Source organism: Lepidochelys olivacea (assembly GCF_965140295.1).
Source record: "Lepidochelys olivacea isolate rLepOli2 genome assembly, chromosome: 1".
NCBI classification, from domain to species: domain Eukaryota; kingdom Metazoa; phylum Chordata; order Testudines; family Cheloniidae; genus Lepidochelys; species Lepidochelys olivacea.
The window spans coordinates 199,086,602-199,111,554 of NC_140411.1; the positions used below are offsets into that span (position 1 = coordinate 199,086,602).

Consider the following 24,953-nt stretch of genomic DNA (forward strand, 5'->3'; position numbering starts at 1 on the left):
CTACCCACAGCCACCAGCTCTGCCTCATATCACCATCAAGTGCAGCATCTGCCTCTCTGCCCCTCCCTGAACTCGGGACGAATGAATTTGCCATCTGCAGAGGTACTTACCTGTAGCTGAAGGTTCTTTGAGATGTGTATTTGTATTCCACTACTGCCCTTCATCCCCACTGTTGCAGATCACCTCTAGATTCATGGTAAGAAAAGGAGCTGGAGATGCTTCGGTCCACACTGCCCTTTGTGCCCTCGGTTCAGAACATGAGTTCCACTACATAGGTGCAGATAAAAGGACACTGCTTACTAAAAATGTCCAGAGTCAGGCCCATGGTGCGCATGTGTAACCATATGTAGAATACAGATAGGGACCACGTATCTCGAAGAACCTCCAGTTACAGGTAAGTAACCTCCATTTCTTGTTGGTGGCAGTTAGAATAGAGAATATTTAAAAGGGATGTAGTTACCTTGAAAATCTCACTTATTTTAACAAGATTTCCCTATTATAGTACCTAAGATTAGCAGAAAAGAAGTTAGTGGAAAACAAGTTTCTATAAAGTTTCCCTATTTTTTCAGTGTTTACTTTGTGCATTTGACAGCATTTTTTGGGGTTTCATTGATTCCCCGCTATGCTACTTAGCTAGTCAATTTTCTCCCTTTATGAAATGATCGCAATAAACATCAAACGGGGAGCAGCAAAAACTATTTTTAAAGGATTTTTTAAAAACAAGAAATATTATTTAATGAGTCCTCTGTTAGAATTTTATCATTTCAGAGTTCATGTTGAAGTCCCTTTTTTGTTTACCTCTCAATGAAATACATTCATATTTGATTGTTTTGAATATATCATAGGTATTTCAGTTTCTTGATCACTTTGTTACATATTAACTTATCAGGTGTCACCTCATAAAAATATGGAGTCATTTTGTGCTTTTTCTGGTTACAACTTGTAAAATTTATTTTATGTTTTTCAGAGCTCTTCAAATAATTCCAAATTAAAGAAGGTTTGTAAAAGGTAGGTTTATGCTTTCATAATAATGTAACAACACGTAAGTGTCCATATTCAACAATTTGGCAGCAACATTGAGCACTTGATTCAACTTTACACATAATAAGGGTTACCTTTAAGGGGTGCATTGTTCAGGTTTCCCCACTGATTCCTTGACCTTTCTACTCATATTACCACTGAAATTAAGTCACAAAATAAAAACCTCTTTTTGCCACTCAACTAATATGCCTAATGAAAGATTAAGCTGATTTTTGTTTTTGCTATCAACAGGCCTTGTATACTCATCCTGGATTCTTTGAAAGCAGGTTCTCTGCAGAACACAGTTCAGATCTTGAGAGAGTAAGTAACAGTTTTATTCTTGTGTTAGACAGGGACATTGTCAAAGCAGATTTTAGACCCAAAATATCTGATTTACATTCTTTCAAAAAATTGTACAAAACCTAAGAGCAGTAGAAAAGTTTCCATGATTTATTTAAAAACAAAACAGCAGCCTGCAACGCAAACTTCTGTTGTTCAGTTGTAAACATCTCCCTACAGGATTGACACGATTACAGGCCTGCTTCAATATCCAAACTAAATATAGTGCAAAAAAAGAAAAAAAAGTGACAGGTATGCTAGACTTTTTGAAAAAAAAAAAAAAATCTTCATTTCGATTATCTAAGGTGTTGTGATAATGCAGGTCAGGAATGTTGTTGTGTAATTCTTTTAAACCTGAAAGTGTTCTTTTAAAATGGCCAATTTTTCAAAGAGTATCCTTCAGTTTTGTGAGTGTACAATTACAACATTTCAGTAGAATGCAGTTACTGCATTTTTGCACACAGATGAAATATGATGCCTGGTTGAGGGTGGCTAAATATTTGGTATTACTGATTTAGTCAGATTAAAATATTAGTAGCTGTCTTAGAAGGCAAGAATAAGAACTGCCCTGAAATGTTGTGTGCAAACTCAGTGCCCTTACAGAAAAGTACTTAGGGGAAATATAAACGTATATAATTTTTAAATGATCATATTCTCAAGTTGTTATCATGAGTTGGAGTAGTAACTTGAGCTAAATGAGAACAAAAGCACTACTGTAAGTATATGGATGGAAGACAACTCGATGACGAATCCTTGGTGTCACCCTTTCAACACCAAGCGTTACAACATCATTCTTTGAGTGGTGTTGCACAGAGCAAATGACTTTAACATAGCATACACAAAATCATTTTTGAATCGGTGCCCTACTGACAACATAAAGTATTTGGGGCCGAACTGGGATGTTGTTCTTGTTCTTTATTGTGTTTAATGAAAAGAGTAAAATGCAGCAGACCTAATAAAAATGGTCAGTGATGGAGACTCCACCAGGACCCTTGGTAAATTGTTGGGTGGTTAAAAACAGTAATTAACTGTTGCAACAATTTACGAAGGGTTGTGGTGGATTCTCCATCACTGACCCTTTATAAATCAAGATTGGATGTTTTCTAAAATCTGCTTTAGGCATTATTTTGGGGTAGTTTTAGGCCCTGCCTTTTCTGTGGGTTTTCTCATAGGAGAGGGCAGTCATGCCAATGGTAAATTAGCTCTCAACTGGATGAAAATATGAGCGCACAGATCTTTGTATTAACTAGGGAGTGGGCTTCATTTGAACTCTGAAGCTCTTACATTCAATTGGGTGTGTACCTTCCACTTTTCAGTGGCCTGTCTACCTTTTCAGGAGTGGTGTGGGTTTTGGGTGCTCGTTTCTGAGAGGCCTCAGAAGCACTGAATGCTTGCAGCTCTAGCTGAAGTCCAGCAAAAGCTGTGGGTGGTTGAAAATCAGACCCAGCATGTCTCAAGGAATCCAAAATTAATATCAAGTATCAGAGGGGTAGCCATGTTAGTCTGGATCTGTAAAAGCGGCAACGAGTCCTGTAGCACCTTATAGACTAACAGTCGTACTGGAGCATAAGCTTTTCTGGGTGAATACCCACTTCTTCAGATGCATGTAGTAGAAATTTCCAGAAGCAGGTATAAATATGCAAGCAAGAATCAGGCTAGGGATAACGAGGTTAGTTCAATCAGGGAAGATGAGGCCCTCTTCTAGCAGTTGAGGTGTGAACACCGAGGGAGGAGAAACTGCTTTTGTAGTTGCCTAGCCATTCACAGTCTTTGTTTAATCCTGAGCTGATGGTGTCAAAGTTGCAAATGAACTGAAGCTCAGCAGTTTCTTTTTGAAGTCTGGTCCTGAAGTTTTTTTGCTGTAGGATGGCTACCTTTAAATCTGCTATTGTGTGTCCAGGGAGGTTGAAGTGTTCTTCTACAGGTTTTTGTATATTGCCATTCCTAATATCTGATTTGTGTCCATTTATCCTTTTATATAGGGATTAGTGGGCACTTTTGAACATTTGGTTCAATGTGTAGCTGTTGCCAGCATCATGTTACAAAAATGGTTCCTAAAGGCTGTCATTTAATCTTTACCATAGATAGGGTATACTGTCAAATTGAAATTGCTGTAATCTAACTGCAAGTAGTTCAGTTTGTTCCTAATTTAAATTCTGATGTTATATTTTTGGTTTGCTTAACATGAACAACATGCTTTTTATTAATTTTTGTGTGTGTGAAATGTTTGACAACATGAACCTAATTCACAAATTTTACACTCTGCATAATAATCATGCAGGATAACTATAGCTCCTTCAAGTGTTTAAGAAGTACCATTGTGTCTTTCTGATGGCTTAAGGAAACCCTGCACAGATGGCTGGTCAGAATTACCTTCCCATTTAAACTCTACCTTGGCTATCTCATGCATGATATAAATTATTTGGTACGGCCCCAAAACTGAACCATGGAATTATCTGTAACTGTTCAAGTGAGTTTTTGTGAGGGGTTGTAGAAGCAAGTTGATTAGAAAATTGTGGTGTTTGCCTGTTCTAGGACAGTACTGAGTAATACCCAAAAAAGGTCAGAGTTTAGCAGGCCCATCTTGCGTATTTAACTTACTCTGTTTTATTTCAGGTACCTGGAAATAGAGTGGGAAACTAAACGAAAAACACACCGGGAATTCAGCAAATCAACGATGCTGGATTTCTGTCCCAGAGTCCCGAAACAGGATAACAGCAGTGATTGTGGGGTATATTTACTGCAGTATGTGGAAACCTTCTTCCAGGTACAATATAGAAATATTACAAATGTCTGCCTATAACCTTCTTCTGGGTGAAATCCTCAAATCTCTCTGAACGCCTAATGGTGAGGCATAATGTATTGTTCCACTTGAAGAAGGGGAGAGAAGATCTACCCTCGACCTGGAGGCAGGGCTGCCCCTCTGTTTTCTTTTGCAGCTGGAGTATAGGCAACTTGTGTGTAGTTTTCTGGCCGCTTGATCCAGGGTGGCTTCTACCCTCAGACTCCCAACCCTGCTGGTGTATTTGAAGTCTGTGGAGAGCATGTGGGGCGGGGGAAGAGGGAACCCCTGCATGTTTGTACTGCCCCTTTCCTACATCCCTGAACCAAAGTCCTCTGCATGGAGAGTTCTGTTTGGGTCCTCAGCCCATGAGCAAATTTCTCTGTGCAGAAGAGCATGATACGCTCCTATGTAGGTGTGAGCCAGAGTTCAGCGCTGATCTTTTTGAACAGCTCACTTTCTAGTCACCTGGTGCAGTGCTTTTCTATACTCTGATTGTTACCTTTTTCTCTTCATTATAACTTTAATGTTTAGATTTCACATTTTTCTTCCTCTGAATGATTAAATGTGTGATCGTTTAAATAAGTAATAAGTAAGTTGGTTTAAAAAAAATCTCGTCATATCTGCCCACAGGCTGGGCTTGTGGAAGCTGATTTGTGGCATCCAAGCATCTGGTTTAGTTAGGACAAGCACATTCTCTGCCCCTATTCTCCTCCTTCACCAGCATAATGTGGTATAGAGGTCCCAGTGCCAGAGCAAGCATTCTGTCCCAGCCACAGGGCAAGAGGTCCTGGCTTAACCTGCAATCTCCCCCTCTGGTGTCCTGCTGAACCCCATAGAGGCATTCTTCACGCTTGTCATTTCTTCATCAGCAGACAATCTGGCAGGAGAGACAGGTGGGACTGTTGTGCTGTTAGAAAACTTCATCCTGCAACATACAATTTTCAGTGCCATGTGAGACTAATTCGCTAGCGGGCATAATGTGCACAGGTGTGCGCTCTCTTGCCCCTCAGTGTCACCCTTTTTTCCCTCCTATCCTGCTGTCTTCCCTCTCCTTGCTAATTGCAGAATGTTGTTTCCTCCCTCACCATGAATTAAGATACATTCCCAAAGGGCCATGGTTCTACAGATGCTGTCCTTTCAGATGGGACTTCCTCCCTTTCTCTGCCTATGTGAGTGCTGGGCACAGGAGATGTCAGAATGTATCTCTCAAAACTGACCCTTTAAAAGGGTCTTATCCAGTTTCCTGAGGCAAACTGCTATGTTGTGTAGCTTATGCCTTATTGTACATTTCCAATCTTTAACACTGTATGGAGTGTAAACTCAGATAGTGCTGTCCAGTGTCAGCAATAGTGTGCATGGAAGTCTAGTGAAAAAACTACAAGTGCAAAGATATCTTTTAAAAGCGACCTTTTTTTTGCCACCAGGATCCTGTTGTTAACTTTGAGCTGCCAATGCACTTGGAGCGGTGGTTCCCTCGTCGGGTGGTGAGGAGCAAACGGGAAGAAATTCGAGACCTGATCTTGCAACTGCACTTGCAACAGCAAAGCGGCAGCAGCAGCTAATGAATCTGTTCAGCCAAACCTGGCACAAACATTTACTGAATAAAATTGCTGGAAAGCTGCTTAGGACCATTTAGACTTTCCCTTATGAGAAAGAAAAAATGCTACATAGTATTATTGTTGGTTTGTTGTAAATTTATTCTGAGGCTTTATATTTGAATTGTATGTTTAGAGGATGCAGGGAGGGATGAGGGTGTGGGTAGGGTATAGATAAAGTATAAATATGTAATTTAAAGCTAATATTTGTTGGCTAACTGAATTTTCACTTGGAATCTGGAAGCAGCATACAGGTATGTGCCGCAAAGATGTGAAAATATTTTAATTCTAAGGAGTGTGTTCCTCACCATTTGTTACATTCATGTAACTCTGGGAGCTGAGTAAGCGTATAGGTGTCATATGTGATGCCTCCTTGTTTAACTTGGCAACTGATAATATGATCTCAGACCTCATGTTGTAAGTTTCCCCATTTTGCAATTCTCGTGTATAGTATGAATACTATGTATTTTTTAGTTTGAGAATATAGTACTGAATCTCTTTAGAGATGCCTTTTGTGGTATATTTTGTAATAAACTGAATCAGGAGTAACTTGCACCCAACAGGAGATCAGCCTGCTGAGAGTAGAAATTGCTGTTTAAGTGTTTCCATCATAAAACTTATTTTTGAAGGAGCTGAAAACATTTGCTCCAGGGTGAAGCTTGGAGCCTTGCAAGGTGAAAAGTGGACTTTTTTCTATATTTTTAGATCCTTTTTTCCTTAACCAAATTTTTAGAAAATGGTCTTGATTTTAAAATATAAATACATGCTTGTTGCAAAGACAGTAAATTAAATCCTACTCATCTTACTCTTGTGGGTTGTCCTATTCACTCTGATAGGATAACTTGTATGTGTATAAGACAAGCAAGGTTTGACCCAGTATGTTCGTTTTAGGGGCTCTAATGTGAAATATATGCACCTGCCTTCACTCAAAAAAAGCCCATTATATGCATATATGTAATATGTCTTAAGAGACTGCATACATATTCAGTGTCCATTCCTGCAAACAATTAGGTCTGTACATAACTTTACTGATGGGAGTTAGTCCTATTGAGTAAAGATACTCGGATGTTTGTGTTTGGACTGGGCCTTTATTTGATAAGCTAGAACAAATGAGTGTATATATATTTAGCCAGTTTTTCAGAGATGTTAGTCACAGAAAGGTTTAATGACCTTTCAATATATGTGTATTTCTCCCAAGGTCACTAATGGGAGTTAGGTGGCTGTGTTGAAAAGGAGCTTTCTTCTGTTCTCTGTGGTAAGTCAGTGCATGTTTCAGAGCTGCCTTTGAAATAATTGTATTTCAGTTAATCAACAGCACTCCCTCCCCCGGGCCGATGTTTTAGAGCAGCATTGCTGCTGACAACCAGAAAAAGTTGGAGCCTTCAAAGCTGAAAGCGGATTGCAGAACTAAAATGAAAATGGAGGGAAGGCCAGAAATGTGTTGCATGCCCCTAGAACTGAGGCTCTGGGCCAGATCCTCCGCTGGTGTAAACCAGTGCAACTCCGTTGACTTAATTTATGTCATTGGGAGGATCTGGCCTTCACTGTAGGAGCGCACTCAGCACAGAAATGCATTCTGTCTCAAACCAGGAAGTGCTGGATGATTTTACGGGGCGAGGAAAAATATTTTTAAACCAAGTTTCTTTGCTGAGTGCCATTACCTTCTGCCTCTCTTCGGCCAGCTTACTGGGGGCAGTCGTCATGCATTTCTGGGCTTAACATCATTTCCTTTTTCCTTTTTCAGTTGACCTTTTCAGGCTTAAACTGTAGCAACTTCATTTCATATTTGCATGGGTTAAGAGCATCAGTCTCAGCCTCCATGAACATGTGTTGCTTTCCTTACCTTAACCACACCATCAGAATTATTATAGACGTAAGTTTTTGTATTTATTGTAGACATGGATAAAAGAATAAGTAAATAAATGTGTATGGTCACACTAAGCTTTTTCAGTTGATGGGTATTTTTTCTCGTGAGCCTGTTAAGGTTGTATTATAAATTTTTTTTTACAACTCTTTTAGATGGGCTTGTTTGTACATTTTAAACAATAAAAGAAGGGGCAATCTTTTAAAATCACTTTTATGACATTGAGACCTTTCTTACAAATTGATGATGGAAATGTGTTTTGAGAATGCCAGTGTTTGATATTAAAAATCTTTAGAAGTTGTTGGACTTGATTGTTCCAGTTCTTTATAACCAATGAGTTAAATATAAATCGGAGTATTTTATCAACTTGTCACTTACCTACTATATCTGTTGTTAACCCAAGTGGGGTTGTTTGTTTTTGTTTTTTTGAATACTGTAACTTATCTAATTAATTTTGAACACGGCTATTCTAGTTGTTGCTATTCAGCCCTTAAAAAGACATTTTAATAGTTCACAACTCCTTGAGTGAAAAGCATTCAATTCTTTTTGAACCAGATTGTTGACCGCCAACAAGGCTATTTTCTGCCTGGCTCAACCAACCATATTGCCTTCCCCTTTCAGTCTTCCCTGCGTGATGGATGTGCTGTGAGTGAGAGGGGGTGTGGCCAGAAAGCATTGAGCTCTGGAGATCCCTGCTTTCTGCAGTGGCACTTTGGGGGCCATTGAAGGCAACATAAGGCCACCCTGAGACTGCTCTGACTTGCATCAGGGGCCAAACCAGTACAAACAACTTTGCCCACATGTTCCCGACCTCTCCAGGTCAAGCACAGTATAGTGGACTAGGGGATTGAGGGCATAGAGTTTAACACTAGTTCAAAAGCTACAGTTCATAGCAAAGATTTATACTCTGCAAGCATAACTTTGGCATCAGGGTGCTTTACTCTATTTAAAAACCTATAGTTTACAAAATATTGGTCTATTTAAAATGAAGGTTGCCAGACTTTGGCAGTGCCAGGCCAGCAGTGAAAGCAGGTTTCAGAAGATTGGTCCATACAGAGAATGCTTTGGTACCAAGACACAGAAAGATCAATTCGAGAAACTCACTGCAAGAGCAACCCAGCAGAAACAAAGATGAAGATATGAAAGGCTGTAGGAAGTAAATCCTTGATTAAAATGTGTAAATAACAAGTCATCAGCAGGCATCAAAGGATTGTGGTAGTCATACATCAAGTGTATATTTTAAAAAGTGTTTGTGGGCTGCTGGATTTGTCCATTGGAATGGAAGGCATAGACCTCTTGTAATTCACCTATCTTATCTGAGACTAAACTTCTGAGTCTTGAACCTGAAATTAATTCATTTTAGTAGACACATGCTACACCCCACAAGTGAAAAAGATGGGGGGAAATCAGACACAGCACTCCTACCTTGATAATGGCAGAGGCAGAGGATGCTTCATTAGGTAACCAGGGATCCAAATCCTCCTGTTTCCAGATTTAAGCTCAGCAACCTAGAGTCAGAAGAAAGGCCTCACGGGGATGTTCTTAAAGCAACTATACAATCATGCTGATGCTGAAAATATTGTGAAAGGATAACTGCAGGCATCCTGTCGTCATGATTTCACTCAAATTGCTGAGCAAGGTAAAATGTGTACTCCAGATCAACAGCTCCAAAGAGGAGGAAGACTAAGACTACTACACTGGAGAGCTTGTGAGCAGATTAAATTTAGAAGTGTTAGATTAATTTAGTTGACTATTTCATTTCCAAGTTGCTGCTGCTTACTCAAATAATGCACAATAATATGTTGCTGAGGAGATTGTCGTATGATTAAGATGTTGCTTAAAGTGTAATCGCGCTCTTAGCAATCCAATCACAAGAGACAATTTAGAAGCTTGATATTTGAACCATGGAAGAGGGGAAAAGACAGGAGGATTCTACAGACACCTATGTCTTTCTTAGAACTGTTAATTGGTGACGTTGCCTTGGACATATCTTTATTTTGCATTGTTTTCTGATAAATTATCTTCCCTTTTACGCTCATAAGAAATTGTGGTTGAAACTTTTCTATGTTTCTATGGTCTGTTTAATTTGGAAAATATATTTGTTTTTCTGTATGCACAACAAATACCAATAAAGAAATTATTTTAACACTGTGTTTGCACAATAAAATTATGCATTCAACAGGTTTCTGTTGCCCTCCAGAAAAGTTGTAACACAAGTAATATACTTGCTTCTTAGCAGTGACACAAAGATAGTTAAAAGGAAAATAAAAATCGTGTTAGAGCTAAGGTCAAGGTGATACATTCGCGTGTATAATGCTTCATACAGAGTTCTGATACACATCAGAAAGTTAAAATTTAATGAAAAGAAAGATTTTTTTAAAATTGGAAATGCCATTTGAATCTTCGCCTCTAATTCCTTTTGGGCTGAAATTTGGCATGTGTGTTTCAGCTATTAGCTGTTGGAGTTCTAAAGTTGCTTGTTTTAAAATATGGAATGCTGCTTGAGAGGTTTTAGATATTGGAGGCATGCATTCATTTGACTCAAGCGTCTGCAAGTTTTATTATCACAGAGGAGGTTTTTTTGGCAACTCAGTTGCTTTGCGTGTTTTAAGATATTTAAATGTTAAAACAATAAATGGTACATTCTAAGTAATGCATTTTGCTATCATAACCTTTTAGGGGCAGATCCTCAGCTGGTAGCATTGCAATATTGAAGTCAGTATTGCTACATTGACTTATGCCGGATGAAGATCTGACCCTTCAAATATAAAGTTACTGGCATGAGCTAGTGTCATAAATATAAAGGGAAGGGTAAACCCCTTTAAAATCCCTCCTGGCCAGAGGAAAAATCCTCTCACCTGTAAAGGGTTAAGAAGCTAAAGGTAACCTCGCTGGCACCTGACCAAAATGACCAATGAGGAGAAAAGATACTTTCAAAAGCTGGGAGGAGGGAGAGAAACAAAGGGCCTGTGTCTGTCGGTACGCTGCTTTTGCCGGGGATAGAACAGGAATGGAGTCTTAGAACTTTTAGTAAGTAAACTAGCTAGGTATGCGTTAGATTATGATTTCTTTAAATGGCTGATAAAAGAACTGTGCGGAATAGAATGACTATTCCTGTCTGTGTGTCTTTTTTGTAACTTAAGGTTTTGCCTAGAGGGGTTCTCTATGTTTTGAATCTAATTACCCTGTAAGGTACCTACCATCCTGATTTTACAGGGGTGATTCCTTTACTCTTATTTACTTCTATTTCTATTAAGAAAACTTTCTTGTAAGAAAACTGAATGCTTTTTCATTGTTCTCAGATCCAAGGATTTGAGTCTGTGGTCACCTATGCAAATTGGTGAGGATTTTTACCAAACCTTTCCTAGGAAGTGGGGTGCAAGGGTTGGGAGGATTTTTGGGGGAAAGACGTGTCCAAACTACGTTTCCCAGTAAACCCAGTTAGAGTTTGGTGGTGGCAGTGGATATTCCAAGGACAAAGGATAAAATTAATTTGTACTTTGGGGAAGTTTTAACCTAAGCTGGTAAAAGTAAGCTTAGGAGGTTTTCCTGCAGGTCCCCACATCTGTACCCGAGAGTTCAGAGTGGGGGAGGAACTTTAACAGCTACTGTTACTACAACCACATTTAAATGTTTGAAAGGCCTTTGTCTTTCTCAGAAAATCTTAAATGGCCATCAGAAATGCTAAGGCAGGCTGTGTTGAAAGGTAGTCAAGCTTCATACTATCCAAATTCTGAATGGGGCTGAGTACCTGGTGCTCCTCAACACCACTCAGAATTTGCCCCTCTGCCGTTGTATCTATGCAAGAAAACTTTGTACCTTTGTGCAAGCTCTAAGACGTAGACAGGGCTCACGCATTTTTACCACTGTGTCATAAAAATGTGCTCAGACTAGGTTTTGTTGAGTAGTCATAGTGGCGGTAGTACCTGAGCCGTTGTCTGCATTAGCGTTTGTAGCATTGATAGTCTAGGACCAACTGCACAGTGGTGGATAATGGGAACAACATTTTCATGTCTAGTTTGAAAATTTTAAATCAGTGCACTTTTAAAGAAAGATGTGAGGAAAATCTCACTGCTTTGTAATATCATGACTTCTGTTACTTAGCCCATGGAGCAGACAAAAGCAAAAGTGACTTATTTGACCTGTAAAAACTTACTACAATATCCTAACATTGATTTGGGTCAAAAATCAATCTGCCCTGATAAAAATAAGGATTGAAGGGTTAACCAACCTACTTTTTTGTTTTCTGGTGTCATTTGGTGTGTGTCGGCCACATATTCCTAGTAGGAGCCATCTGTTCCCCTCCCCACATGCTGTTCTTGGTCCCTTTCTGCCTGTATAATATGTTCTTAGGACAGGGTTTCTTAAATTTGTTCATAATGTGGATGATGTTGTAACAATGAGATTGTTTTATGGGCAACTCCCTTCCAATTTGCGATTATGCAGATGATGTTCCATTCAGGATTGTATGACATCCTTGTGATGATCACAGAAATTTCCTTATATTAAAAAATAACATTTGGAACCTATGTAATATCTTTTTAGCGGCTTTCATGCAGTGTAGAAGCTGTAAACAAGGAGAACCAGCACAGTGGGACCAGCCAGCTCTCACAGACCACAGTTTGGGAGCTTCTGTGTTAGGAGCAATTGATATTGTGATCAGGATACTTGGATTGGTGGTGATGTCTTGCCCATTTTGTAAGTCCTCACAGTGAACCTTGCCACTCCATGACAAATTTCTCCTGGAAAGCAATCTGAGACGGCTTCTGTTGCTGGGTCTCTCTCATTGTACCATGCTACGGCAGCATCCCAATTTGCTCTCCTCTATTTCCTTATTACATTTAAAGTTGCTCACTTGTTAACCAAACAGCTGTTTAGACTTGATGTCTATACAGATGACTTGTTTATAATATTCATAGGTTAGTTAATGTTTAAAAAGAGATGAGAGAATCTGGGAGTGAGCTGCCATTCTGCCATGCTAAGGACAGGGGTATTACAGAGTAAGGTCTGTGCATTGCTATAATCTGATGTAGCAATACTTTGCTAGCTCTGTCACCTGAAGAAAGATGTGAATAGAGACTCATTGCTACCTATGTGGGGGGTGAGGATCTAAGTCAATCAGCACATTATTTTAAAGCTTCACAAATATATGTAACTAATACAAGTGGAGGAGGAGCAAAGATGTTAATGACAAAGACCTTCCACTGTGGACCAGATCTTAACATGGATTGATGTTGTTTGGCTAGTGTGTGTAAAATAGAAGGAAGTTGAAGAGCCAATGAAAAACATGCTTAATTAAGTGTGAAAGGTACTGTCCTTGTTAACGACATGACAAGATCCGGTAAAGAGCTTAGCTGGCCAGATTAAAACTAAAAAATTGTCTCCTCAATCCATCTGCTAACTCCAAGGAGCTTGCTTTCAGCACCTTTTGTTATTTCTGAAATGAAGTGGAATACTGTACTTCCTTTGCGAAGAAAATAATCTCTGAAGCATTTTGGCTGGCTTTTGTTGTGGTTTAATAATAATAATCCTTTTGTCAAAGACAATTACATGTGACGTCAGTAAATTTTCGAGAAGGGAAGGCAACTGACTGTGTTAAAAAGGGATTTCTTTTCCCCCTTATATTTGTTTTTTAGCCAAAATAAATATGCTGAACTTTCCTTGGAAAATCCATCTGGGTGTCTTGATTTTTGTGTTGATTGAAGGGGATCTTCAAGTATTTACAGGTAACACAACTCTTATCTTCATTCTCATGTCCTGTTTTCAATGGTTTAATGATAGCACTATATGAACATGAAAACAGCTCTTTAGTTTAACTAAAGTATGATAATATGGAGAACTACGTCACCAGGTTCTGCTCTGTAATACCAGTGTAAATTGGAAGTAATTTCATTGTCTTCCATGGAGTTACTCTAGATTTACATTGTGGTAACTGAGTAGATGTAGCTATAGGCTGTTAAATTTTGATATGTGACCTTTTCCAGGTTTTCACTTGCATGAAATACCAATGAAAGTGTTTTTTATTTGTTGCTTTTTCTTAATAACTTACAAAGAAAGGTCTTAATATCAGAGATCCTGCAGCTTTGCATAGGTGTTTAAGATGTTGTTGTAGCTTAAAAGAATAAGGGTTTACCACAGTGAACCTAGCCAACATTTTCTTTTCTTTCTGATGGTTATGCACAATCTGGCTGTGGCTTTCCACCCCAGAGGAGGCTGAATTTTGGTGGTGGGTATGTAGAGCATATGGGGCTTACATCTACATTCATTGAAATAAAAAGCAAAGTTCCTGTTAATTTTAATGGTGCAAAGTTAGGGCTATGGTTTTAACAGCACTTTGGATTGAAAGTACAATATCAATCTATCATCACTGTTCCTGTAGTGAATGTTTCTGATACCTTATTATTCTTCCTCTACCTCACTTTGTCTGCTAACAATATTCCCCTGGACGTGTAGAATTGGATAGTTTTGGGTCATCTGATGAAATAATAGAGAATTTTGCTGACTATGGTTACCACTAGACAGGTCTTTTCCACCCCCACACCCACTGTGAAGTTGTGGGCTTTTTGTGTTTGGGGGCTAATTAAAGATAAAGGTAAAACAAGTTAAAGCCTTTAGGATAATCTTTTTCTTTCAGAGTAGCAGCCATGTTAGTCTGTATTCGCAAAAGGAAAAAGAGTACTTGTGGCACCTTAGAGACTAATAAATTTATTTGAGCATAAGCTTTTGTGAGCTACAGCTCACTTCATTGGATGCATACCGTGGAAACATCTTCTGTATTTTCGACAGTATGCATCCGATGAAGTGAGCTGTAGCTCATGAAAGCTTACGCTCAAATAAATCTGTTAGTCTCTAAGGTGCCACAGGTACTCCTTTTTCTTTCGTTACTGTGCCATGTGATGAATTACATGGGGGAAGGAGATATAATCGCTGATTGTTGACAGGCTTCACAATTCAATCCAGAGATATGAAGATCAAACAAGATTTGTGTAGAAAGGGAGCGTGCAATAGAGAGCTCATTTCCACCCCTTAGCTTAATTGTTCTCTTTCCTTATTTAGACTCTCAGTCAGCAAGCCCTTAAGCACACGTCAGTTTTCTCAGAGGGGTAGTTCCCCTGACTTCAATGGGCCAACTGGTATATGTGTAAATATAAGGTTAAACATGTGCATTGGTGTTTGCAGGATCAAGGAGATAGTGCTGATAGTTCATTATCAAGATGCTGCAAAGAAGTTAAAATGATTTAAAATAAAGACAGGGCCAGCCAGCCATCGTCAGGACAGAATACTTGGGGTAGATTACTTGTAGTGCGTCAGAAAACCACTGGGCGTAAAAAGTTGCCAGCTCTAGTGGTAGCTTTGTTGAGGACACCTACCCATTTGAAACTCGATTTAGACCTTTATTGGCAACATGAGAGAGGCCAAGGACTGAATGGGCCATAAAGGCAGAACTCGCCACACCTGGTGAGGAGTGAAGTATGTTGGAGCAGCAATGTGGGGGGAGGCTTTTGCTGCCATGGCCTATGCTGTTGCCTGTGTTGCATGTAAATGGAGCACTTGAGTCTCCATGGTGGTCAATACAGCACTTTCCACCATGCCAGCACTAAATTCACATTTAAATACAAATTCGTAAGCAGTTTTTCTGTTGAGACCACTCAGGAGGTAAAACCCTGGGCTTATCTTGATTTAAACTTTTGCCAAGTGAGCGTGTGAAACTTAATTGCTCGATGAACCAGACAAATGAAAATTCAGCTGGAAGGCATACATTTCCTTGATAACATGGTAAATTCAGAGGAGCCAGGGAAGTCACAAACACCTCTCCTATGATAAATGCAGCTCCTTCTCTGCTACCCTGCCCTCTTGCACCAGTACATCTGAGGGGAGAATTGGGCCCATTTAAAATGACTAATGAAAAAACAAATCCCTGTTCGCCAAATTTTATGGTGGTTAGTCAAAACTCCCACGGAAGTCAACTAGAGGTTTGCCCAAGTTAAGGACTGCAGGATATCAACTATAACTGTACTGCCCAGAAATCCAGGGCAGTGGTGTTGTGATATATAGAATGGTGTAAGTCTGTCAGCTGAGTCTTGCATATGGTTTAATTTTACAGCAGAAACTTACTCAGCTGCAGAGGAAATTGAGGGTAAGGATGCTACACCAACAACTCAACCCAATGGCGGGCAATTAGTAAACCCTTCGCTGTCTCCTGAGTCAAGACACCATACTGAATTCATGGGAAAGGAACAACTCAACAGGCATGTGTTGTTTCGAAGGAAGAGGTCCATCCTGTTTCCTAGTGGAGTTAAAATTTGTCCAGATGAGACTGGTGAGCAGGCCATTGCCAACCATCTGAAATACTTCAAACTCCGAGGTAAGTGAGTGCAGGGAAGCTGACACACTGCTCTGTAGCAGTGTTAGGTAAGTAAGGATGCAACCATTGCATGCTTAATAGATAATTGATTTTAAAAATTTATTTATAAAAAGTTGTATTTGTTATAAATAATACTTATCATACAAAGAGGCCCTAGGTTAAGTACATTACCTGAGAAATTTTGCTTTTGTTCCTTGATAATTCATAGTTATTATGTATGAGCTAACAACCCCGGCTAGCCACATTTGTGTTGGAGATATCTCAGTCCCCGCAATCAAAGCTCCTCCATAATAACCAATACAACTATACCAGTATGACTTCCTATATGAACATTCTTATTCCAGAATAGGAGGGGCTTTTCCAAGTGAATTAATGTTGCTTTGAAAGGGGTTTAAACTTAACTGGAAGAAAACAGACACTTTTTTTCTGGATAGGGTCTATATGAGAAGTTATAACAGTATAACTGGTATAACTTACCCATGTAGGTAGGGAAAGTTAGGCTCCTAAGTTACGTAGGCCTGGTCTACACTCTGGGAAATGAGGTTAGTATATCTATATATCACTCAGGGTGTGAAAAATCCATTCCCTTGAGTGACGCAGTTAAACCGAGCTAACCCCCAGCAAACTCCCCCAGCGACCTAGCTCCTGCTTCTCAGGAAGTGAAAAACTCAAGCTGACGGGAGAATCCCTCCTGTCTGTGTAAATAGTGTCTTGACTTAAAATGCTACAGTGGTGCAGCTGCAGCACTTCACTGTAGACAAGGCCTTAGGACAGAATTTCCAGAAATGTCTGAGTGACTTGCCTAAGTCATACACAGTCTGTGGCAGAAGAGGCGTTGGATCCTGGGTCTCCCAAATCCCAGGCTAGTTCTCTAACCACTGGACCATTCTTTTTTCTATGCTCAACAGGCTCACATCCCCACCCCCTCTCAATTTTTGAAGTAGTAGCCAGATGAGGGACTTCCTGTAGTGTTTCTATTGGAATCAGAATCCCTTTCACACAGAGTCATGAGTGGTGCTAGTCTGTAATGTAAACTCTCTCTCAATAAAATTCCTGAGGCCTAAATGTGTGCCAAACTTCCAGCACGAAAAAACCAGCACTGGAAGCACCGAACAATGATGAGATGACTTTGACAGCATAAATGAAATACTCTATCCATTCAGATTCATGATACAACATTGCCAACATAAGCAAATTAGGCTGGATCATGTCAGGTGCGTGTTATTTAAATCTGGGTCTAAAATGACAGTTGTTCCCCTTTCAGAAGGGTTCGTCGAGAGGTATGTGGAAGCTCTCTGAGAAGCTATCTCTCTTCATTCTTAGCTCCCTCTCCTCTTGCATTGCTGCCATCTGATCCATTGACTTTCTCTGTTTCTGCACAGCACTCTCTCTCCAGTTGCTTTGTATACAACTGGGAAATTTACTAATTTGTTATCAATTCACAGAGACCAGGTCAGAGGTCATAGCCATGGAATACTTCCTGTTTTCTTTTATAGCTAAGCTCATCTGAACCCAACACAAGGCTCACAAGTCAACTAAAGACAGGACCCTGATTTTTAAAGAGACCTGGATCCTGATCTAAAGCCCATCAAGAGAGTATGAGAGTATCTCCTCTGACTTCAAATGGGTTTGGATCAGGCCCATTGTGCACAACAGGCATGCTCTTGCTTCCTTCAAGTCAATGTTAAAGCTCCTATTGATTTCACTTGTCAACAGGCCTTTCTATTGGAAGGTATGTTGAAAGAGTAAATTCAGAGAACACAATGAAATCATTTATGCTCTGTAGAGCCAGAGCCTTATTTTAATGTTAAACTGTAACCTAGTGTGAAAGAGGAATTTTAAAGATCATGTAGCAGTGTGCCAAACTTCATGAACTTTCCATTTACATCCCTCTAGAAGCATTTTACTGGTTTTCTGAAAAATATTCATATCTGTAAAAACAACGTGGAGTTCGGTGACACCTTAAAGACTAACAGATTAATTTGTACATAAGCTTTCGTGGATAAAAAAACCCACTTCTTCAGATGCATGGATCTGAAGAAGTGGGGTTTTGTTTTTTTACCCACGAAAGCTTATGCCCAAATAAATCTTAGTCTTTAAGGTGCCACCAGACTCCTCGTTGTTTTTGTGGATACAGACTAACATGGCTACCCCTCTGATTCATATCTTTATGTTTTAACCATTGTTATTTTGTCAGTCCTGTAAAGTGCCTTCTTTCTCAACATATCAGTCCCCTGAGTATTGGGCGTGACCATAGTCATCAAGATATTCTTTCCTCCTATATTTTTTTTTATCTAAAGGGGTATTCCAATAAAGGTAATTCTTTAGTTGCACATGGACCACCATAAAAGTCAATACTGCTACAATGGAGGAAGAAGTCAATTGTCACTTTAACATCAATTTTTTTTTTTAAACCATACTCAAAGAATTAGTGCTGATGTGACTGTTTTCCAGGTCGTACTCATTCTATCTGTATCTACTTTAGAAGGGAACATACTTAGGAATATATTTAGCTATTTCTTTTAATTTTATAAAGGCATCTTCCAACCAGGATTCCTTATTTGTTTGCCTAATGCAGTCTTAAGGCTTCCAGTTTTACTGGCTTCTGTAAATTTGTGAGGGCTGCTGAGGTTGCCTATGCTTGAAGTAGAGACTGCCTCTTAGGTGTTTTTGTTATAGGCTACAAGCTGAATGATCATTTCTTGTGACTAGATCACTCCATGGAGATTTTTAAATAGAACTTCCCCGTTACTTTTTATGGGAAAATTCTACTTTCAGATCAAATGCATGATGTGACACCTGGTGTTAGACCTCCTGTAGTTCACATAGAGAACAACACAAGGTGCTAAAAATATAGCATGAAACATGAAAAATTCACAGTGAAACTGAATGGGGCATATAGAAAATCAGTATTCTCTAAACTTAATTATGTCTGCATTTTCAAATCCATTATTATTAGCAGTCTAGGAATACCAAGCGGTCCATCTAAGATTACAGGCATCATTGTACTGTGCTGTACTTCTCCATAGTAAGAGTGTCTGAGGAGCTGACAGTCTAAAAGGGAAGGATGCACAGCGTGGGAGAAGCAAGCTAGGTTCAGGGAGGAAGTGACTTGTTCAAGGTCATCAAAGCAGGTTAGTGACAGAGCCAGAAATACATGCCAGGTCTTCTGTGTTTCAGTCCAGTGCTGTAGTCACTCTAATCTCACACCTAAATCTCAAAACAACCCACTACTTGCAATAGCATTTAGCATTAGCATTTAGCAGCATTTAGCAGTTAGCATTTTTTTTACTTTCATTAGCCGCACCGCCTGACCAATCTAGGGTTCTTACTGCCTCTACACCCCTTAGTGCTTTATACCCCTCTGTGCTCTTTGTAGTGATAGTCATAAAGAGCCTTTTTAAAAAAAGAGTATTTCCAGATGGAAGCAAGTCTATCTAGAGATTTCTATCATGTTTATCACTGTGATATCTGAACATGTAACAGAAGAGTTAAGTTCAAGGTCTAGTAGATACTTATGAATACTTGGAGAGTTGATATGGATACACAGTTTGGGTTTGATCCTGCCAACTGCTGAGCTTCTAGACATGGATAAAGGGGTGTTTGTGAAATCAAAATGCAACAGGTGCTGACATGGGAGTTAAAGGCACTTGACATATCACAGAATCAGGCCCTCTATGAGTATATGGGTGGGATTATTAACTCGTGCTCTTTTAAGATTAATTTCTTTGCTGCTGGAAGGTTCATGTGATCTGGCAGTAGTTTGCAATCAAATTAATGTTTAAAGGAACAGAAGATCAGTGTCCACTGGGCAGCACTGGGATGCACATTGACAAGACTGACTTGGTGGAAGCCTAAGAGTGTAAAGTTCAAATCATGAATGTACCATGAAACATAATGAAAATAATGTTAGTGCTTATAGGTCAGGGGATTGGTAATGAGATATAGCCCAGGTGTAGTGTTAACTGAAAATTGTTGCCATCTGTTGGATGTTGCATGGTCTCTCTCCACTTCCTCACAAAACTCACCACAACCAGCACAAATGGGCAGCGTTGTTTGCCAGTCTCAGTAGAGAGGCCAAGCATTGGATCAGCCAATTGAACTGGTGGTGTAAATGGAATTAGGGTTAAGGCAGCACGGGGAAGCTTTCACTGCTATGCCCTGTGCTGTACCTGCACAGTGGGTAAATATAAGATTCTGGTTGCCAGCACTGTCAGCCTGGCACCATTCACCAGTACCAAATTCTTTCTCTCTCTTTGGGATGTCTGAGCTTAAGCACTGTGGTGGTGGCTGCCTTTCCTGTGCAGGCTCCAAAGTTCCTTGTGTATTCTTCTCCCACGGAGGGCCATACGCAATCTGGTTCTGTATGCTCATATACATTTCAGAGTTTATTCCTTAGGACAAAAGCACTTCTCCTAATGTGAACTTTCAGATGGCCAGAGTGGTATACGGTCTTCCTATCAGGTCTGTGCTTGCCAGCCTGTGCTTAAGATACATTATCTAAAAGTACTGATCACAGAAGAAGGAATTAGTCAATATATTGGGCATAACAGTTGTTAATGAAGGAGTTGGAGGTGATTTTCAATGCTGTACTTGAGAAAGAAAAGTGTTCCTTAGAGGAATGAATCCTAGGGATTTTATCCATATTTATGGCCAGTGGCTTTGGTTATTCCAGAGGTAGGACTGAACCATCAACATTTAGATGTGGATCGAGATTATGACCCTCTTCTTCCCAAGTTTGAGTAGGTTCAGATCCAAAGTTATTTGGGATTGGTGCTATAAATTTGGATCATGGTTTGGATTTTGAAAAACCTTCCCCCCTCAAAGTTCGGGATGGTCAAGTTTTGATTCAGGACTATCTCTTATTAAAATAAAAGGATTTTAATGATTAAATGATTTCAGTAATAATTATTAGTATTGAACTACAAAAATAAAACTAAGAGTCTGTTTGATTGAAATACCCTAACAGAGAGGCTGAAGTTTCAACTTGTTACTCAAACCTTAACTAAAGGTGAACAGAAGTAGCTTTAAATACAAAACTAATGAACCTTACTGAGTGGCCAAAGATGATAAAAGGCATTTTAATTAAACAAAGGGGCTAATTTAGTACATCAGTGCATCATTCATTCCCTGCTTAGCCCTTTTCTGCATTGTTTCCAGCCAAGCAAATTTTCATGGCTGATTTAAGAGAACATATTCTGGGGTTTGTGATGGAAGCACTGGTTCAGCCTCTCCTTCATCTGAGATCTTAGGTATTAGCAAGTGCAGCTAAAAAGCTCCTTTTTCTCCAGAGAGATTTTTCTCTTTGCACTGAAATGCTGTATGGAGGTGGGGTGTGTGCTCTTTAAAGACTTAGTGCTGCTATTATTGTGAATTCTATCTTTAATTGTTGCTGTGTGCTGTTTAAAGGTTGCCATGTCCAACCCCGTACACATTTCAACAGCAGAGGAAGGGATCTGTGTGTGTATGCATATATACATATTATAATCTGTTTGGCAAGTGTTAATGAAACCTTTGGATGAGACGTACCTTAGAAGTGTCAGTCATTCTTTTTATTACTATGACCCTCAGTCTCACACAGGGGCTGCTCTACCAATTTTGCTGCCCCAAGCAGCTGCCACCGAAAGCCGCCATGGCGGGAAGAGCGGCAGAGCTGCTGCCGCCGAATTGCCGCTGCGGGACTCGGATTGCCGCCCCCTTCTAAATGCTTCCCCAAGCACCTGCTTGGAAAGCTGGTGCCTGGAGCCGGCCCTGGTCTCACATCATCACAGCAGGAGCCATGCAGTTCCGCAGAAGCAAAAAGAGAAGATATTGGCATCCTGCTGCTTCAGAATAGACTATCCTGCCTGATTCAGAATTCCTAGCCAACCGTACACGATTCGACTCTTAAGAGGCACTAATGGGATTAAATGGGGATAAAACTCCAGCACTGCCCACTTACACAAATGACCAGCAAGCTACCCCACCCCCAACTAGGTGTTCAATACTGTCATATGTTGTTCCTCCTGTTAACCTAACAAATCCCTGCATATCAAGTGAGATGTAATAGGCTAAGTGACTCTTTCTCTTCTGAAAGATAAATGCTAAAAGCAGAGCCAAAGACACAGTTCCTTGGGAATTAGTGCGTCCCATACGGATGGGCGAGGGGCATGTTACGGGCAAAGTTTCAACACAGGATTTCATACAGAGGGTCACATGGAAGTCTTAAATGGTTATTTTCAAAAGAACAGTGCAGCTTGCCGGGAAGGGAATTTTAAACAAAGACTTTTTTCCCCCTCCAAAAGATTTGGCTGTGTCCATGCCCTCTTAAACTGGATGTAAAACTTCTCAGGAGAAATATTTTCCATCAGAGAAATTGAGGGGAGGAAGATTAGGAAGTCGCTTGATCTTTGTTAGTTGTAAATTTATTTTTTCTTGTGACTACTGATAGGCAGCAATGCAGCCTGATGTATTGACATGCGATATGTCTCAATGAATAGGGCAGTGGCTGAAAGCCAGGGTTTCTGGTTCTACCATTGACGTACTGTGTCACCTCTATGCCTCGGTTTTCCCTGTGAAATGGAGATAGTAACATTTAACTGCCTTTGTTAGGGGCTTTGAGTTCTACAGGTGAAATGTATCGTAAAAATGCTAAGTATTTACGTACGCACACTGGTGTAAGCATCAGGTTTGAAACATCTGGACTTCTTCACCCCAGGTTAGAATCCTGGCAGTTTGAGCTTCCTCCTTCCACACTAGATCTGTTGAGTTTCACGTGGTTTTCTGATGCAGCCTTTAAAACCAAGGCCCTGTCGGCTCTGTGTGGACATTAAGAGCCCCTGGAACTTTTATTCATTGGCGTGCGAGTTTGCACCAGTGTCCTGAGCAAAAATTCCTGCTTTTTCCCTCAGTACAGTGAACTGGTTGTTCCCCTTCTAGCTGGGCTGTAGTTCAGTGGTGCATTAAATGATTTTTGAAGCACTCCTTGTGGATAAAAGATGCTATATAAATGTAAGACCTCCATTTTGAGAGAGAGGCTAGGACAGGCTATCTGATTGCCATTCCTGGCTCTGCCACTGATTTGCTGTGTGATTTACTAGAGTCACACAGCCGCTCATTGCCTCAGTTTCCCTTCTCATTGCCTCCCTGTAAAATAGGGAGAGTAATACTTCCTTAGCAGAAATGCTGTATAAGGCTTTAGTCATTAAGGTTTGTAAAGTGCTTTGAGTTCTTTGGATGAAGGGAGCTATAGAAGGGCAAAGTATTATTATTTTAATATTTTCTCTCTCTTTCAAGAGTTCTGAATTACCATCACCAGGTATGGATGGAAGCCATTTCCCGTAGAAGCTTCCCTTTCCACCCACATACAACTTCTAGCCTCTTTTTTTAACTGCCTTGAAAGACTAGTCTTGATTTAGTGATGGTTTTAATCAGTATCATCTGCTAGGGATTAAGGGGGGTGGATCAGAAATCCTGTCTCCTCCCGGAGCTGATCCTGCAAACACCACCAGGCATGGAGCTAACTACTGTGACTTGTCCCACACAAGTCTAGTGAATGTTTTTCCAGGGCAAGGACTAATGAAGACTGCAGGAACTAGCCAGATGGGTGAGCTATTTCCATTTGTGCTGAGGGGTAGCATTTGTACTCGAATGCTTTCTGGCAGTGTCACTACATCTGAAGTGGTGTCAGCATTTCTGTTGATACCCTGGTGTCAAGGTTCCTTCCCCACTCTGAACTCTAGGGTACAGATGTGGGGACCTGCATGAAAAAACCCCTAAGCCTATTTTTACCAGCTTAAGTTAAAACTTCCCCAAGGTACAAACTATTTTACCTTTTGCCCCTGGACTTTATTGCTGCCACCACCAAGCATCTAACAAATATATAACCCGCTTGGAAACGTCTTTCCCTCCAAAATCCTCCCAAACCCTACACCCCCTTTCCTAGGGAAGGCTTGATAAAAATCCTCACCAATTTGCTTAGGTGAACACAGACCCAAACCCTTGGATCTTAAGAACAATGAAAAAGCAGGTTCTTAAAAGAAGAATTTTAATTGAAGAAAAAGTAAAAGAATCACCTCTGAAAAATCAGGATGGTAGATACCTTACAGGGTAATCAGATTCAAAACATAGAAAATCCCTCTAGGCAAAACCTTAAGTTACAAAAAGACACAAAAACAGGAATATCCATTCCATTCAGCACAGCTTGTTTTCTCAGCCATTTAAACAAAACAGAATCTAATGCATATCTAGCTAGATTACTTACTGACTTTTTACAGGAGTTCTGACCTGCATTCCTGCTCTGGTCCTGCCAAAGGCAACACCAAAGAGAGAGCCTTTGTTTCTCCCCCCCCCACCTCCAGCTTTGAAAGTATCTTGTCTCCTCATTGGTCATTTTGGTCAGGTGCCAGCAAGGTTATCCTAGCTTCTTAACCCTTTACAGGTGAAAGGGTTTTTCCTCTAGCCAGGAGGGATTTAAAGGTGTTTACCCTTCCCTTTATATTTATGACACCTGGTTTTTCAGGGATTCACAACTCATTTGTAGAACTTCATTCCTGACTAAGCTTTTCATTCACGGCCTTGGTGTATGAGCAGACTTCTCTTTCTTTATTTTACTTCACATTTTAAAAGGTGGCTTGGCAACTGGTGTTGGCAACAACTAAGAAGTTCAGCCATCTGAGCTGCTTTTTGCATTCAAATCTCTAAATGGCTTTGATTTCAACAATGAACTTTGATATGAATGTTGGCATAATATTGTCCCAGAAAGTCTTGAAAATGTGGATGGAAAGGAGGAAGCTTGAGGTTAAGGCACAGGACTGGGATTTGCAGTATGTTCAGTACCTGGCCCTGCCACAGACTTCTGGTGGGACCTGGGGCAAGTCACTGAATCTCTGTGAGCCTCAATTTCCCTTCTGTAAAATGGGGATGATAGCACTTCCCTAGCTCACAGTGGTGTTGTGAGGATAAATACATTAATGTTTGAGGTACTCAGATACTCGAATTCTCATT

The 24,953-nt window shown here is 40.1% G+C and overlaps 2 protein-coding genes across 9 annotated transcripts in view; both read left to right on the forward strand.

Annotated features, from left to right (window-relative positions):
• The window catches only part of SENP7 (SUMO specific peptidase 7), a 72,271-nt gene extending 64,591 nt beyond the window's left edge, over positions 1-7,680 (forward strand). For 6 of the 7 annotated variants that reach the window (XM_084616310.1, XM_084616312.1, XM_084616313.1 and 3 more), the window contains 4 exons: positions 968-1,008; positions 1,273-1,341; positions 3,976-4,126; positions 5,569-7,680. In XM_084616310.1, coding sequence (XP_084472436.1) covers positions 968-1,008; positions 1,273-1,341; positions 3,976-4,126; positions 5,569-5,706 — 399 coding nt within the window. In that variant the 3' untranslated portion in view covers positions 5,707-7,680. Of the gene's footprint in view, positions 1-10; positions 122-967; positions 1,009-1,272; positions 1,342-3,975; positions 4,127-5,568 lie in introns of those variants that run through there. The other variant, XM_084616315.1, reaches the window with a different exon arrangement.
• A 5,570-nt stretch (positions 7,681-13,250) lies between these two features.
• Positions 13,251-24,953, forward strand: part of IMPG2 (interphotoreceptor matrix proteoglycan 2) — a gene marked incomplete at both ends in the record, with an annotated part of 86,214 nt that continues 74,511 nt past the window's right edge. For both annotated transcript variants that reach the window (XM_084629426.1, XM_084629427.1), the window contains 2 exons: positions 13,251-13,329; positions 15,708-15,968. In XM_084629426.1, coding sequence (XP_084485552.1) covers positions 13,251-13,329; positions 15,708-15,968 — 340 coding nt within the window. The remainder of the gene's footprint in view (positions 13,330-15,707; positions 15,969-24,953) is intronic.